The sequence below is a fragment of the Pezoporus occidentalis genome, unplaced genomic scaffold (assembly GCF_034315485.1).
Source record: "Pezoporus occidentalis ecotype Australia unplaced genomic scaffold, CSIRO_AGI_Poc_V1 ctg93, whole genome shotgun sequence".
NCBI classification, from domain to species: Eukaryota; Metazoa; Chordata; class Aves; order Psittaciformes; family Psittacidae; genus Pezoporus; species Pezoporus occidentalis.
This window is the reverse complement of record NW_026916294.1, coordinates 5,558,714-5,575,230: the sequence shown is the minus strand read 5'-3', so window position 1 is coordinate 5,575,230 and position 16,517 is coordinate 5,558,714. Positions and strand designations below refer to the sequence as shown.

Sequence of the window (16,517 nt, the reverse complement as noted above, 5' to 3'; positions counted from 1 at the left end):
CCAGCTCCCTTGCCCTTCTCTGGCCCTGCTCCAGCACCTCAATGTCTCTCTTGTAGTGGGGGGCCCAAAGCTGAACACAGGATTCGAGGTGCAGCCTCACCAGTACCGAGTGCAGGGAGAAAACCACTGCCCTGGCCCTGCTGCCACACTGGTGCTGATACAGGCCAGGATGCTGGTGGCTTTCTGGTTGCCTGGGTACAAGCTGCTCATATTCAGCTCCATCAATCAGCATCCCCAGCTCCTTTCCCATGAGCAGTTTCCAGCTGCTCTGCCCCAAGACTGGAGCGTTGCACAGGGTTGTTGTGGCCCAAGTGCAGGGCCCGGCACTTTGCCTTCTTGAACCTCATCCCACTGGCCAGAGCCCACGGATCCAGCCTGAAATGAGTATCAACAGCTGACTATTCAGTGAGTGAAGTCTGCAATACAGGCAGGTAAAGACAGTTGCTTTGTAGTCAGCACTGTTCAACTAGATGTAACAAATGCAAAAGTCAGGTTATGCTTTTCTGAGACATCAGCCACTGCTGGAGACAGGACTGAGTGGAGCAGAGGCCTGATCATTTATGACAGACTCTTCCTCTTGGGTAAGCTATCCTGTGTGAAGTAACATGCCCGAGAACCCCCACTGATGCTCTGCGCTCCTGAGCCCCCACTTGTAGCTCAGAGCACAGTAAAAACATTCCCCATTCCCTAGCTAATACCACAGACATTTCTGTTGCTTTGTCTCCTCCAACATTACTGGCTCTCTTTTTAATACAGGAGCAATGAACCAGAACATGCTTTTACAAAATATTCACACTTCACACAGACAGACTGGACAGAGAAGGAAAGGAAGCGCACCATGTGTCTGTTTTTGATGTAAATATCCCTTCCATGAAAGCCTCAGGAGGCATCCATTTGACAGGCAACATTGCACACCCACCCTTCCGATAGTAGCTGGCTCTGCAAAGAACAAACAAAACAAAGAGCCAGGAATTCAGAAAATGTCATTAACTCAGGATTTTCATAATTACAAATATTAAAATCATGAGCCAGAGGAATGACTGATCTAGGCGAAACGGTGTGGCTGAGAAAATGCTGAAGAAATGAAATGAACTGCTGTTCCTTCTCACAAAAGTAGTGGAAATGGGCAGACCCTGGAAGGACTGCTGTAATCTACCTCACTTTAGTCTTGATCTGGTGAACCCAAGTTATCTGCATACTCTTAAGTGAATTAATCACACAGTACAGCTGGTACAGCCATCTTCTTGCCCTTTTCAGCCACAGCACGACCTCTACCTCCTCTCACACCTTGAGAATCCCCAGCTAAAATAAAGGCCATTCCATATGTACACAGTCTAAAGCACTTCAAGTGAAATCCAAACCTCTTTCTTAAAATAAGAAGCTTGAGGAGAACGGTGCTTGGCCACTAGTGCTGGGGCAGTAGTACAAAACCCACCTCCTGTGCTTCCCACTTCCTGAAACAGGAATTACATCAGTCCTTCAGTGTCATTGCCATTTAAAACAAAACCTACAAGCCCCAGATCCTGTGCTGGTGGCTGCAGGAGGTTGCTCATGCCCGCTGGTATCACTGTTCATAACTACACAGCCTGAGCATCCAAAGGATATTCCTGGACACAGAAACATATGCAAACTTCAGAGGCACCTTTGAAAACTCAGCACCAAGGCATTCATCTTGGCAGTCGGTTCTGCTGATTGTGAGTGTGACAGATGGTACTTTGTCCCAGCAGAGTACCATCTGACAGTGGGGCAGAGTGGGGCCTCGTTGTGAAGGGAAAGAGGAGAAGGGGGAAAAAAAGCATCTCTGATACACTTGGGTTGTGAAGGTAGCACTCTGCATCATCTCAGGCTGTGCTACTGTCAGATCTCAAGTTAAGCAGAGCCAGGCCTGGCTTAGTAATTGCACAGGAGAATCCCCAAGCAAGAAAAAAAAAAAGAAGGTAAGGCACTGGAATAAATGGTGTGGGTCATTGAGTACAAGGTAGTCCCTCCTCCAAATCAGAGGCAAATCAATTCCTCAGCACAGCAGGACATGGTACTACACTTCTGGAGGTGCTATCTGAAGATGAGATATCAAACTGCAGCCCTGACTGCTCATGGTCATTAAAGATTTCCTGGCAGTTCTTGCAAGAGCAGAGTAGTTAACCCTGTGTCCTGGCTGAATTCCAGTCTGGGTGATTATATTTTCCTGACCTTCCTCTGCACCTTCCTCCTTTATGAGAAGTAAATTGAGGAGATTTACTGATGATACCAAACCAAAGGGGCAGGGGTAGTATCAAGGAAAGACATTAAACTCAGAATAACTTGGGACCACAGAACAAAAGAGCACATCAATGCCATTCAATGTGGAGAAAGTAAAGAAACTGAGGACAGAGTACAAGAGGAAGGAAACGCCTTCCACCACCATCAGACTTCATTACTCCAAAGAAAGCTGTCTGGAGCAGGAAAAGTGTCCAGAGCACTACAGGTGAACACCAAAAAAGCATTAGCTGGGATTCATCAGAGTGGGTTTCTTGGGTCTCGCCTTGCTAGAGTCATGCAGAGCAGCACACAAGCCTGCTCTCCTACGCAAACACTGCTCCCTCATTTTAGGGAGCTGCCACTTGTGGGTACCCTGGACTTAGCTCTGCTACCTGTATATATCCCGGGCCATTCCAAAGTCTCCAATTTTAGCCACTCTCCCAGGCCCTCGACAGGTAAGGAGGCAGTTCCTGGCAGCAATATCCCTACAAGGAAAGGGAAGAAAAGTAACAGAAGATCCACTTAATCATTCAACAATTTTGCAAGCCAAAAAGAAAACAAAGAAGAGTACCTGCTTTTCTGAGCTGCAGAGAGCCCACAGCAGCCAGAAAAATCAGTGTTTGTGGTCCCAATTTCCAATCTACCCAACAGCAGGAGCAACTCTGCTCTTTAATATTTCCTCTTTAAACTTCACATAACATCTTCTAGCTGAAAGACTTGGCCTCCTGTGAGCCTCCCTTCACCCCAGGAGCTATTTTTAAGTCTCTAAGAAGCTTCAAGCAGTGGGGCTGATTTCAGCATTGCACTAGTACCAAGATCAAGCTGCCTGGGGAATAAGCCACTGACCGGCATGCTTGTTCAAATATTGTCAAATGGATCTAGTACTGTCAGAGGCAACAGCAATATGCAAGTGTTGCTCTGAAGACAAGGTATGGGCCTGAACCTGTGTATGCAGGTAAAGCTCCAGCTCCACCTCTGTTGGGCTGAAGTAAACCTCGAGATCTGAATAACATGGAGGCATAGCTTGCGGGCAACTCTTTCAGAAGAGTGAACTACAATCTCTCTCTACCCAATGGACAAGCAGGAAGGAAACTAAGCAAAACTGACAATGGGGAGAGAGTCAGAGACTTCTGTCACAAGATTGTGCTTCCATTTGCAGAGTATCCAAGGCAGGCACTTAGATAAAACTCAGAATTTCTGGTAAAACTACAGACCTCTTCAACCTGATTTATAGAAGCTTTTCTGTTGACTGCTGCTATTATCCTGATTTTATCTACCTTATTTAAAGGTATCCAGCCACTAGAGTGCAGCAGGACATAAACATACAAAGCAGGGCATTATTCTGTGCTGATCTGTCATGCCTTGTCCATGCTGACACAGATGTGTTCACCTACCTGTGAATGAAGTGGTTCTCCTCCAGGTACTGACACCCACAAGCAATGTCACGAGCCACATGGAGCAAGTCCAGCATAGAAAGGGAGGAGGGCTGATTCTATGAAAAGACAAGGGACAAATGCAGGTTAAAAGCAAGAACATGGCATGATTCATCAGCAGTACAGCACTGGGAACTCTCGAACAAGTGACGTAGCTCAGATGTTAATACACAAAGGGATAACAAAAATGTGCATGAGAGAATTCATTTCCATGAACTATGCAAAGGATGTGCAGATACAATGTTATACAAATCCCAGGGACAGAATCAGAACAGCTGGATCCTACTTTCCAGCTCCATTGGGATGCCCCTGTAAGAATTTCCCCCCGTTCTCATGGGAGATACTTCTGATTTTCAGCATGAGCTTTGAGATCTGCAGCCTGAACTGGTCCTCACTCAGTTTCTTTTTATTATTGCTAACTCCTCTCTGAAGTCACCTTGAACAATGAGAATGACATTTTGCATAATGGCATGAGTCACATTTGCTCTTTCCCTCCTCCACATCTGTGTAGGTTTTATCTTGCCCCTTAGAACACTGACACAGGTTTGTGCAGCCAACAGCTACGGAAGACTAAAGCTGCCAACTCCTTGCTCCTGCCCCTCTGATGAAGTCTACAGCTCTCGCCAGCAGGAGCCACATGCTTTATAGTGAAAAGAGCAGGCTTAGCCCTGGCTTGTGTTTGCCAGCCTCTGAAGCCAATCCATCAGCTTCTGCACTGAGGTGTGAATCAGTGATCCCTGCAGCCAGTCCTGTGGGAGAGGAGGAAACTGCTACTACCATCAGGGTGATGTCAAACAACGGGGTGGCAGTGACTGCTTATCCCACAGCTAGCTAAGTATGCATCAGCCTTAGTTACCGAACCAAACAAGCCTATCCCACCCTCTAAGCTCTGTCTTTTAACACCTGCCATTCTGCCCAGTGCCCAAAAGGCACACCTGCCCATGGGGTTTCCCCCACCAATGCACAAACCAGCATGGGTCCTTCAGTGACAGGGACTGCTCACTCTGCCAGCCAGTTTGTTGTGATGAGACGTGTCTCCAGACTGATGTGATGCTGTGCTGGCCAACCTACCTGACCTAAATCACTGCTAACTGCGACTGGAAATAACTCCAGGCTCTGCGGCAGGCAGCAGCCAGTACTGAAACTGTGAGCACTGGCTGGTAAAAGCTAAAAAAGACTTAATGTCTTCTGAGGAGACGAGATAAAACCTGGCCTCAATTCTTGACTAATGACATAACTGAAAAATACTGCATCTCTGTGAACAAAGCCTATTTATTTTCAGTGTTGTGCCACAAAACAAAACCATTTGTGACTTTGTATCATCTGTGTGTTTTTCATTACTTGCACAGTATAGTTCATTGCATATATATACTTAACTGATTCTTTAAAACACTGGACTGGGTCTCCCCCTAAACTCTCCATAGAGCCACCATTTCCTGAAAACATAAAGCCTCTCTCCCCACCCGCCTTTTGAGAGGAAGAGGGAATAATCTTTTTACCTCTGTGAGTTGAAGTGACTCACCAGCTACACTAGATGGCTACAGTAAGAAAGGATGCAGATGCCTTTTTTTACCCTTTCAGGGCATAACCAAAGGGAAATGAGTACTGCTACCTACCCATTTCCTCCTCTTCTTAACAAGGGTCAGAAACCTGAAGTGAAAACCAGGTAAAAAGTCCAATTCTTTACTAGTTGTTTCCAGACCTGAGCTGAACTGCAAGGCAGCCAGCAGGCTGAAGCTGCAAGCTGATATGAACGGCATAGCTTTTTCTTCTTTTCCCTTTCCCCCCCTTCCTTTCCTCTCCTTGGATGGATTCCTTCCACCTTTTATTTGGCTAAATACAGTCCTAAAACAGATGTGACTGCCCAGCCAAGGACAATTTAGCTATGTAATCTGTTTGAAAAATGGAGCTTTGGGATTCATTTTGCAAGGGAAGCAGCCTTGAGACACCAAAGGATTCCCTTTACAGCTTTTGCTCCCTAGATGAACAGACAAGTGTAATACCTCCTACGGTGAGGCTGAATCTTGCTAAAGGTGATGGAAATTCTGTGTATTGTTCAGTGTAATCACTGTTCTGTGCAACAGGCTGCACAACACAAAGGAAGGAATCATTTATCTGTATACGATTTATCTTCCAGAGCTGTTCTTTGATTGCTGTGCTGTGTGTGAGGAAGATCAGCACTGAACTTCTCAGAATGGACAATTTTGAGTGAAGGCTCCAATTCCAGGCATCTCAGAACCTAACAGACTGCCTCTCTCCAGGTAAGGGGGAAGATGTGAAACTCTATTAGAAAAGGAACACTTAAGTGCTTCAGGGTTGTAAACCCTGGCGCCACAAAGTAGTATGAATTTGAGCTTATGCAGCAGACCTGGCATAAAGAACAATGTTCCACAAAAATCACCGGTATCTTATCACTGATGAAGGATGAACGGATCATTCTTGCCTAGAGTCCAGAAAAATCATGACATTCTGGCTGAACATTGCTTTCATTATTTACATGAAGAACACAGATGAACAACACACAATAACCTGTGCTGGCAGTATCTTAATCTCCCACTAAACTGAACCCCATGTCCTGACGCCTCCTTTGGTAGCTCTAGCTTCCCATTTCATGTCCCTTACAGTGTCTGAAGTTCCCCCTTCCCTCGCTTTACCTTCTCCACCATTTCTCCTGCTCCCTTCCATGTATTTCAGTGGCATTGTATGGCAGCATGATGCACATGTCTTGCTTCAAGTCACATGGGATCTCACAGGCCAGTGGCAAACCAAGCAAGACAACTGTTTTTCTCAGTGGTCACTCCTTTCTTTTTCCTCAAGTCTCAGAATTAATGCCAAGTTAATGCCTTTCACACCTCTATTAAATTTGACTGAAACTGGCAAATGAATTTGAAGTTACTGGCAGGGAAGTGGGGAGAGCAACTGGGGGATGAAGGTAAAGAATGAACACATACATCTCTCCTTTGCAATCAGGCTGAAAGCAGAAGTAGGTGGGAAACACAAGGTAGTAAGGAAACCAGCTGGAAAATACAAAACTGGGAAAGAACAAGGGGAAATAACAACAGTAATTCATACAGTGCTTACTGCACAGTAACAGTGCACCTCTGTTACTGAGTCAGTCAGGTAGGTTTTGTGTTTTCAATCAGTTCCTGTTGGAAACAAAGCTTATCGAAGCCTGTTTACTCTGCACTGTTCCTTGTCTTTCCTTTAATGGGCCTGGAAAGCTAGATATCTAGTCTGCTATGCCTACCTTCTGCCTGTCTTCCTTGAATGAGCGATAGCAGGAACAAAGCAGCTCTGGGTTCATTAAGAGCAGTGCAAAGATACATCAGCAGTACTGAGCCACAGGTCTCATGTACACAGACTGTCACACCTCAAGTATATGCAGAGGGTAAATCCACTTCTACAGCTTGATCCCATACTTCACAGAGCACAACACCCTGCACATATCTCTCATCAGTCAAGTCTCCTACCCTCATAGTTTCTGAGCCAGCAGTAAAACATGTGCACCAGAGCCTGATTTCTCAGGACTCACAGGTGCCATAACCCCTCAGAAGCTGCCCTGGCAGCCAGACAATGAATTATCCTGTCTTTCTTGCCAGGCAGCCACCAGATGGGATGTCAGCAGAAGCAAGGCAAGCAGGTATAGGGAGCAAAGAGAAGGAAGGTGTTAGAAGTGGAGCAGAAACATGTGGGTCTGTGTCTGCACAAAGGCTGTTCACATTCACCCAACTGTTAAAGAGGGACTGGAAACTGTTTTTCTGAATCAGTTTCGGCTTTCAACTGCCCACCTGCATTTGAACCTCAGCTTTCCCAAAGTGTGACAGGCCTGGGACAAAGCAGAAAACAGCAGCATGAAGAGCAAGTTGAAGGCAGGAATAGGTGAGGCTCTTCAAGGTGCTGTGAACAGCCCCTGTGTCAGATAATCTCAAATAGGTCAGGAAGGACAAGGGAAGAAGAGGAAAGAAAGGACAGACTGTGAAGGCAGAAAGAGAAATACCAAGTATGCTGTGCCTTGAGTGAACCATCCACCTCTTCTGATGTTAGCTTTCACAGGGGTTGCAGAGAGTGACCACTAACAGAAATGGAAGCTCTGGCTTGCAAGAAGGACCTCACGACTGGGGTAGGGGCAAAGAGAAAGAAACCCCTCAGCTGAGAAGGCTCCTATGACTGCATCCTATAAAGATTAAGGGCTTTTCATCCACAAAAGCAACTGGATCATTTTACTACAAGTAGGTAAAAATTCCTCTTCAGGGCTAACGCTTTTGGTGCTTTCTCACAAGATCCTGAACTTGTTTTTCTCCCTAACTTGGCAAGCCAAAAAGAAGCTTCCATCACAAAATGATTGATGCCTTGCCCTGGACCATCCTTGTTCCACCTGCCACTTCACACATCTAGCACAGCCTGTGTTGGCAATGTTAAACAAATCACCCACCAGGCAGCATACCTTGCCCATGACATTTTGCTCTGCAATGGGTGAGAGCAGAGCCCACATTGCAAAACATTAATTTCCCCATTCACCTACCACCAAGTTCAGCCCATTTGTATGAGCTGAGAAGAGCATCTCTAGGTGCTACAGAAAACCAATCTCTATTTATAAAGACTGCTTGCTCAGTTTGCAAACATCTTCACTTTCTGGGTGTTTAACCTTCTTAACCAGGCAGAAGACGCTTTACTGCAACCTATTCAAGACTGAGGTGCTCCTGTGCAACACAAAGCATAAGTCTGAAAACCAGACTGCAAGGCAAAAATACAAAGTCAATCTGTTTCAAGATGCCTTGAGGAAGAATCTTATTTATATCTGTTAGAGCGAATTTGTGTGTCTCTTGTACTGATAAAATCCAAGAATTTGCCCCATGTAAAAAAAACATAGAAACGAAGTATGAAGCTGTGCCCTGGTGCTTAACAACACCTGGGTGCCTTTCTGATCCATGGCCTCAGAGCAAACTTCATTCTTCTGAAATACTGATCCCTCTCTAGAAGTCATAATTTATTTCTCTCACATTTCTAACTCACTGTCATTTCCTACTGTTGCTGATTTCAGTGGGAAAAAAATCTTTAAAACTCTGGACTAAAGGTATTTGCTATTAAGTCAACAGCTCCAGGCTGGATTCTCTCCTTGCCTGTGTCAAACTTGCACTGACAGACATCCACAGAAACGCACCTGATCAGCAGTTCAAATAATGGGCTTAGCATTACTAGCTCAATGCTTCCTCCTAGCTTGCCCCCAGCTGGTGTGAGGAAGCCAAGAGTAAACTTATTAAAAACAAACAAAACCCTTTAATTCTTTTTTTTTGACAGTATCTGCAATGCTATCTAGCAAAATCCAGGGATGAAGCATCTCTGTGTAACTCCCTATACATCTGTGTCCTGCTCCCCAGTGGTCTTCTAGCAACAGGAATATTCTGACCCTCTAAAATGCTGGCAAACAGCAGCTGCATGGATCAGCTCTTTCACAGTTGTGTATTTGCCTTGTGGCAGCAGCTTACTAAATAGAATTAATTTTCTCTTTTCTTACCGGTCTAGGCCGTGTCTCTCTCAGGAAGGATTTCAGGTCACCCCCAGCCATAAGCTCCAGCAGGATGAAACGGGGCAGTGCCTGCAAGCTCACCCCAATACAGCGCACAATGTTCTGGTGGTTGAACTTGCTGTGGAGACAGGAAGATTCAATTACGAAACAGCTTTGAGCCAAAAAAGCATAAGATGCAGAAAAGGATCCAAATGTTTTGCTGTGGGGATTTTTTATTTTTATTTCCAGAAAGTAACAAATCTCAAAGGTAAAGACAGGGCAACTGGATAAAACTAAAGTGCTACCCCTGCACTTTGTGTCGGTCTGCACAGTGCAGGAACAGAGGTGAAGGGGGAGTGCTGCTTTTCCTGATTTTTCCTGTATACTGCATCCTTTCTGGGCTACAGTAAGACTTGTGTGCCATAAATGACAAGTCTGCTTTCAGTTTCCCTATCCAAAGGGTAGAAACTGGGCTAGGGCAGAATTGTTCCAAGTAACATGCTGACATAAGGATCTGTTTACGCAGGGGCTATTCCTCAAGGTCTAGCCTCTTATTTCTCCAGACCTCAGTGTGATGAGAAATGGACATGTCACTGACACGTGACATGACAGCAGCATTAAGTCAATGCCACCTTTAGTTCTGACCACTCAACCCCAAACTCCTAAGGTTTGTTTTTACCTTATGTTCTGATGTCTAACAGAAATAAAAGGATCCTATTATCAATTCTGAAAACTAGCCCTAAAGAGTTTCATTTCGGTAATGAAAACCAGTGTAGACCCTCTTGAAAATTTAGCCTTTCACTATCTGGTGCCTCTTTATTTGCAAGAATAGAACAGGAAGGTAATGCCTATCCTCTTTGTAAAATATTCACAGCTATGCACTAAAACAACTAGCTGTGTTGCATGGACATTACCTCTTAAAGCAACTTTATTCTTTACACTGCTAGCTTTTCAAGCCTATACGAGTGCTGTTGACTTTATTTATACACACCTAATAATGAGAGCTTCCATGAGGAAGTCCAATTCATCTTGCTCTGAACATACTTCTGGCAATGTCTGGAAAAGACAGAACAGGTTGATGAGGAGAAGATATTTAAACTTACAGATGTAGAACACCTGGCACATCAAAAGCACTAACATTCTCTGCAGCAATCCTTGTTTCTCTAAGAGAAACCTCACTCTAAGATAACAGTTAGACCATTACTAATCTAGACTGTGAAGTCTCTTGAAAGGTGAAGATCAGAACACATGGCCCATCAACAGCAGTCATCCTCCTCTCGGCAAAGGAAATAGCCCAGAGTGCACAGGGTACAGTGCTCAATACATGGGACTCTGTGGTACAGAGGATGAGGAAAGAGACCACAGTTCCTGAGTTCTCTCACAGTTCAGTACTCCTACCTCCCAGCAAGACTATGAACTATAACCAGCAGTAGGACTATGCTGCTACGTAATCTCTAGGAAAAAACAAGCTAGGTAGGCTGCTGAAGGCCTGGAGAACCTTATCAGGGCCTCTTAGGATACAGCTACACATCCAGTCCATATCCATCCTGTAATGGGAGTGGTGAGATCCCTGGAAAACCAGCTATCTCCTACCTGCAGGCTCCATGATGCATGCTGCTCTTGGCCCTGTGAAGACTTTGGCCTCTGACTCAAAGGCTTTTAACAGATGTCAACACCAGACACAGCATGTGGAGGATGGACAGAGGATGGATTTATTTATCAAACTGCAGCTGTGTGGGAAATCTTTGCTATTTACTACTTACAAACATCTTCTAATAGTCTCACAAAGCCCGTATGTTACAAGCTGTACCATCAACTGTGATGGATTAGTGTTGCAACAGAGCAGTAACCTTTCTAGCCACATCCTTCAGTACTACAGTAACGCTTAATTCATCTTCATTTTTATAATGCATTGGGACTCTAAGGTGAAAGATGCATGAAACCATCATGATAACTCATACACTTTCACTTACTTTCACAGCCACCTGCAAGGGAGTGGGGTCGCTGGGGATCCCTGCCACCTGACCTTCATATACCTCACCAAAGGCTCCGTGGCCCAAACCCCTGGACAGACCAGAGAAGACAAGAAGGTTTTACTACAGAGAACACACATTACAAGACTGTGGCAGATCACAGATGGGGCTCACAATTTTCACAGCAGTGAAACAAGGGTAACTGGATATGGACACTATGCAGGGAACCAGACATTGATGTGATCTTTCCTGGACCTACAATGTATTTAATTGGTAGTGAAAGCAATTCTCAAAAACAAAGTCACCAGTGAAATTAAGCTGCTGGCACTGAGTAGATAGAACTCTTCTATGGTGTTGGTGTCAGTGCTACAGTGGTGGGCCCTTCAAAACAGGTCAATAAAGATAGGTCTTAAGTCTTGGTGTTCCCACACCCTAAACACATTAACAGTTCCCATGATATTTATTCACCACCATAAAGAAAACATTGAAAAAGAAACTACGAAGCAAAATGGTTCTCAAAGGACCTGAATTCTAAACCAAGATCTTTTCCTGATTTATTCTGTAATTCTGGGTAAGTACCTTAGCCAGTAAATGGTGATGATAGGGCTTTGTAAAGCACTCTGCTCTAGGAACTCATGCTGAGAATAGTTTCTAGCACTGATCATATTATGAAATTTACAGTTTTATTTTGAATAAGGGCATAAGAAAAAGAGAAAGGAAATACAGTAATCACACAACAGATCCTGTCCTATGTCCTTGTGATGCAGATTTTGCATACCTGTCTATTCAGTCTTTCCTCAGTTCACATTAAGTCAACTGGTACAACAATAGCTATAGCACATAAGTGGCATGTCGTAATGACATAACTCAGAGGGAATGAGGCTGCCTCCCAGATCCTGAGTCCCTCTTAACCCTGCGTGAGTTGCACATTGGGTGGTAAGTTCAAGCATCTAAGAGACATTCCTGCATCTTGGTCCAGGTAAAAGGCTCTCAATAAGGCTCTCTTCTACAACAGGTACCTTCCTGGTAAAGCCAGACCTGGCTTGGGAGCCTCCCTGATTCTGCTCTCTGGTCTATTGGTGGACTCTTTTTGTATGGGCTGTTGCCCTTCTGGCTGTCCAAATAGGTGCTGCTATGGGCAATCTGCTCTGTTGTTGCACAAGCTCTGTCTGTAGTTTCGCCAGGATAAAGACCAGTGAAACCACAGTAAGGACTTGCACTGCCTGTGACTCAGCCACTTCTTTTAATAACATTTTGTAGGTATCAGCTTGAAACACTATTCTTGGCTAAGCCTGACCAACTTAATACAGACTGAGTGTATAGAACAAGATCTCTACAGCTCATAATGCAACCTCCTCCCAAAAAGTCCCTGCCCTTATCAATTCCCAGCCCTCTGCAGCTTGCCATACTTCAAAAATCCTTCCAGAGCCCAAGTAACAAAGGCAGCAGCAGCACAGGGTACACTGGAAACTTCCAGATGCAGTCCATAAAGACGTGCAGGTAAGGGAGAGTGAGATAAGACAGCAAAGCACTGCAGACTGCATAGACTGCTCTGAGTAGCATCGTTACTAGCAGCATAAGCTCACTAGTCTTCTAAGCTCTCCTGCTTCAATTTCCCAGTTTTCTGTGTAAAACTGCATGGCACCAGGGTAGTGTCACATTGACAAATGGCACACACTGTACACTGCAGAAGAGCAACGTGGGAAAGAACACTGAATTTTCAAGTGTTTCTTGAGAGACTATTTCGAACTCTCCAGAAGTTCTGATGTAGACATGACTACCCTGCTGGCTTTATATTCCTGGGTGGGTTTTTGTTTTATACTGTATGACAGTCTCAACCCCCTTGATTTTCCTGCTCTTTTACTTAAGGATGTCATTATCTTCACGAAAGACTTTAAAAGAGCCTCCTAGAAGCCTCAGCCTTCCCAGCATTTCATCAGTTAATACTGGAAATGGCCCATCCATTGCACAGTCTGCAAAAGATGTGTCGGAGTTACTGATGGTGACTCTTCAATTCCTCTCATACTCCCAGATTAGCACTGCACCTGTAAAAGGTCAACGAGACTGCCAAAGTCTAGTCCTCTCCACACAAGCTTAACTACCTGTAACTATATCTTATGAAAAGGGGCATGAGCCTAAAAGCGCATGAGAATTTGTATGTGCCTGCACAAAGATGTGAGTTCCTGTTAGATAGCCAGCATATACGTATACATAGTGTGAAGCACGGGGAAGGCAAAGATGAATTTACCGGATGAGAGAGATGTTTTTTCGAGGCACCTCTTTGAGGTCACTAATGGATGTGGTCTTCCCTGCAAAGCAGTAGTTGGGATTGTAGTCTGTCATGATAGTGGAGGTACGCAGCTTGCTCAGCTTATATTCTGGGCTCTGTAACTCCATCTGCATGGCTTGTAGCTCCTGGTGTTTCCGACGATATACTGCATATGGAGAATACAGAGCACCAGAGACACAGATTGACTTTGGAACAAGACAGCAGCTGTGCAGCACATCTCACTGGAATTTGCTATGTGGCCAAATTTCAGTGAATCAAACCAGACTGTCATATTTCTGTGTATCAAATAAATACAGATGGAATCTGAAGTTTCCAGGAACTTTTGATTTATACATCTTCCAAAGAAACAGGCTTGCTCATGAACTGTTTGGAAGAAGTACAATGAACCTCACTTGTGGAGATTTCTGATTTCATAGTTCTGAAGTTTTTGTTTTAGTTTAGTTAGTTCTGTTTAGTTTAGCTCTTTAGTTTAACTGGACCTTCCAAGAATGAATCCAGTTGCAAACCTGGGATATAACCTGCTTTCCTAAATCACACAGAAGTGATTAAAATCTGAAATGCGTTATTGCATCATATTGTTCAAAAATTTATAGAATAAACTCTTCCCTCAGAATAACACACTGTACAGAAAACTAGCTCATTTTGCAAAACTTCATGTTTCTAAACAACAGGGTTGGACTACATTTGAAATCAGTTTATGGTAGTGTAATATTCCTTCAATCACTTCACTGATACTTCTGAAACATCATTAAGGAATCACGCCTTGAAAGAAGACATCCTGTGGATAGTTCTTGAAATAGTAATTGATATTGCAGTATTTTTTTTCGAAGCAAGATGCCAATCATGAGCAGGTTAAACCACTGTTACCCTTAGTATTGATTTCTGAGGGAGCTGATTGAGCCCAAAGCCTGTGATGGTAATAGATACTGCATCTTCTCCAGCAGACGTTGCTCAGGGGAAGAATTTAAGGGGTAAACACGCAGTCACAAAGGCAGATGGATGTAATGACCTATCCACAAACCCTTCCTGTCCTCCATTTTCTTCCTCATTGCTTTTGCTTTGATTTTTTACATCACTGCTCTTTCCTGAGATGGCAATGATAGGGTGGTTGGATAGAAAGAGGATTACTCTTCCATTCCCTGAGAACTAATTAGTATTTTTAAAGGAGTACTGTTGGGCCAGCAATCATACATGTAGGACCATGTGTGTGCAACTGATAACTCCTGAAATTCTTAAAACTGAAACAGCTGCACGGGTCTAATTTAACAGTTGCCATTTACTGCTCTGGGTACATCCCTCCCCTCCTCCAGACTGTATACAGTGTGGCCAAAGAAAGGTGGCAGGGCTGTGGTTTGAATCCCTGGCTGCTTTTCATTGATTCAGATCTATTCTGCTTGCAATTGAATGAAAGTGAACAACTGTTTAAAAAAGGAAAATGAAAGGGTGAAAAGTAGCTTTTAGAATTTCAAATAAAGATGCCAAGAATGCCCAAATCCTACTAAGTAGCAGTTTGTAAAAAGGGAGCCTATGTGAGAATTTCAAGCCTAAATGACATACATTAAGAGACAAAAGCTGTATATAGGCACACAAATAAAAATCTTGCTTTTAGGCATTAAGGACCAACACCAGATCTCAAGGAAACAGTGGCAGCTGTGTTCTGGCAGCTTTACACTACAACACAAGGAATCACGTCTCTTTCAAGATGCAGTCAGTAACTGAAACCTCCTCAAATTGGTAATTGTGGTTGGAAACAACTACTGAAATCTGAAGTTAAGGCATGTGTGTGGGAAGGTGTCATTAAATACCGCAGTAGTTAAAAACCTGAATCCTTTGCCTCCCAGGGTCCAATTATCCCTGGCTCACATCCAGCCTTCATATGGAAATATCTTTTGCAGAGAAACACTCACCTATCATGATTCCTGAAAAAGCCAAAATTAAAGCAGCCACCAATGCTGAAGTCACTACAGACAAGACCAAGGAGAGGGGGAGATGAACCACTGGCTCAGCTGTAACAGAAGCAAAAGAAGAAGGAATTACATGTTTGAAATGATATTCCAGCAATCACTTTTTTTCAGACTGATTTTTCTGCTCCTTCTTCCATTTACTCATCTGCTGTTCCTACAGTGTAGGGAGCAACCTCTGGCATGATCTGCTCCCAGGATCTCTGACCCCTAATACCTCATTGTTTCACTTTTCCTCAATTAATATCAAGCCATTAAAACAGATGGTTTTCTATCAACAAATTAATATGTGCACTCCCTGGGAATGAAAACAAGACCATAAAAACCAGGGGCAGGAGGTTGGGGAGGTAGAAAGAACATTACATTGCCAGGGTTAAAGTGCTGCTATTGATGCCAAATCACAGCAAAAGCAGAAGGAGGACTGCAATATATCATCTCCTAAATGCATCTAATCTAGGCACAAAAACCTGATAACAGTAAGTGTAGGTTGAAGTATTCCATAGCTGCATCCTCACTTGGGATCACAAGGCACTGAATGACCATCTATTAAGGTTTACTTCACGCTGGCAAAATGACCATGCTTTTTACCCATTTTACAGATGGGAATGGTAAAAATACAGAACAATTTTCCCATGCCAGTGATGAAGCTGAGAGCAGGATCCCAAAACCCTGGAGTCACTTGTTCTAACTGCTCGGCAAGAATATGAAGCAAAACTAGTAATGGAGCTCTGAGCACTTGGTCTTTCAAATAAGGCAAGTTCTGTCTTCAGAATCTCACACAGATTCTGCACTTGCACCTGGTATGTCCAAATCCAAAGGAACTATATTCTCCCTTCCCTTGTTTCCTAAGAGGACTGACCTGGTACTTAAGTTTAGCTAGACAATTCCTTCAGTGAGCTAGCTTTCATGATTTCAGAGCAGAATATGAGTATCAGCACAACTAGACACAAAATTTGACTCTCCTCAGTGCGGCCCAGCATGCCAAACATATATGGTAAAGCAAACCAGTAATGCTGCTCTGTGCACGATTCCTCAGCACTGATGTATCTATATCCTAGCAAAATAACTGCACCATATACCAGCAGAACATAACATTCAACAGGAGCCAGTTTTAAG

The 16,517-nt window shown here is 43.9% G+C and overlaps 1 protein-coding gene across 2 annotated transcripts in view; it reads right to left on the bottom strand.

The window, feature by feature from the left end:
* The window catches only part of ALK (ALK receptor tyrosine kinase), a 320,140-nt gene that overhangs the window by 7,610 nt on the left and 296,013 nt on the right, over positions 1 to 16,517 (bottom strand). For both annotated transcript variants that reach the window (XM_062605735.1, XM_062605736.1), the window contains 8 exons: positions 15,348 to 15,446; positions 13,399 to 13,585; positions 11,151 to 11,241; positions 10,169 to 10,233; positions 9,187 to 9,316; positions 3,633 to 3,730; positions 2,631 to 2,723; positions 838 to 939 (listed from right to left, as the gene is read on the bottom strand). In XM_062605735.1, coding sequence (XP_062461719.1) covers positions 838 to 939; positions 2,631 to 2,723; positions 3,633 to 3,730; positions 9,187 to 9,316; positions 10,169 to 10,233; positions 11,151 to 11,241; positions 13,399 to 13,585; positions 15,348 to 15,446 — 865 coding nt within the window. The remainder of the gene's footprint in view (positions 1 to 837; positions 940 to 2,630; positions 2,724 to 3,632; positions 3,731 to 9,186; positions 9,317 to 10,168; positions 10,234 to 11,150; positions 11,242 to 13,398; positions 13,586 to 15,347; positions 15,447 to 16,517) is intronic.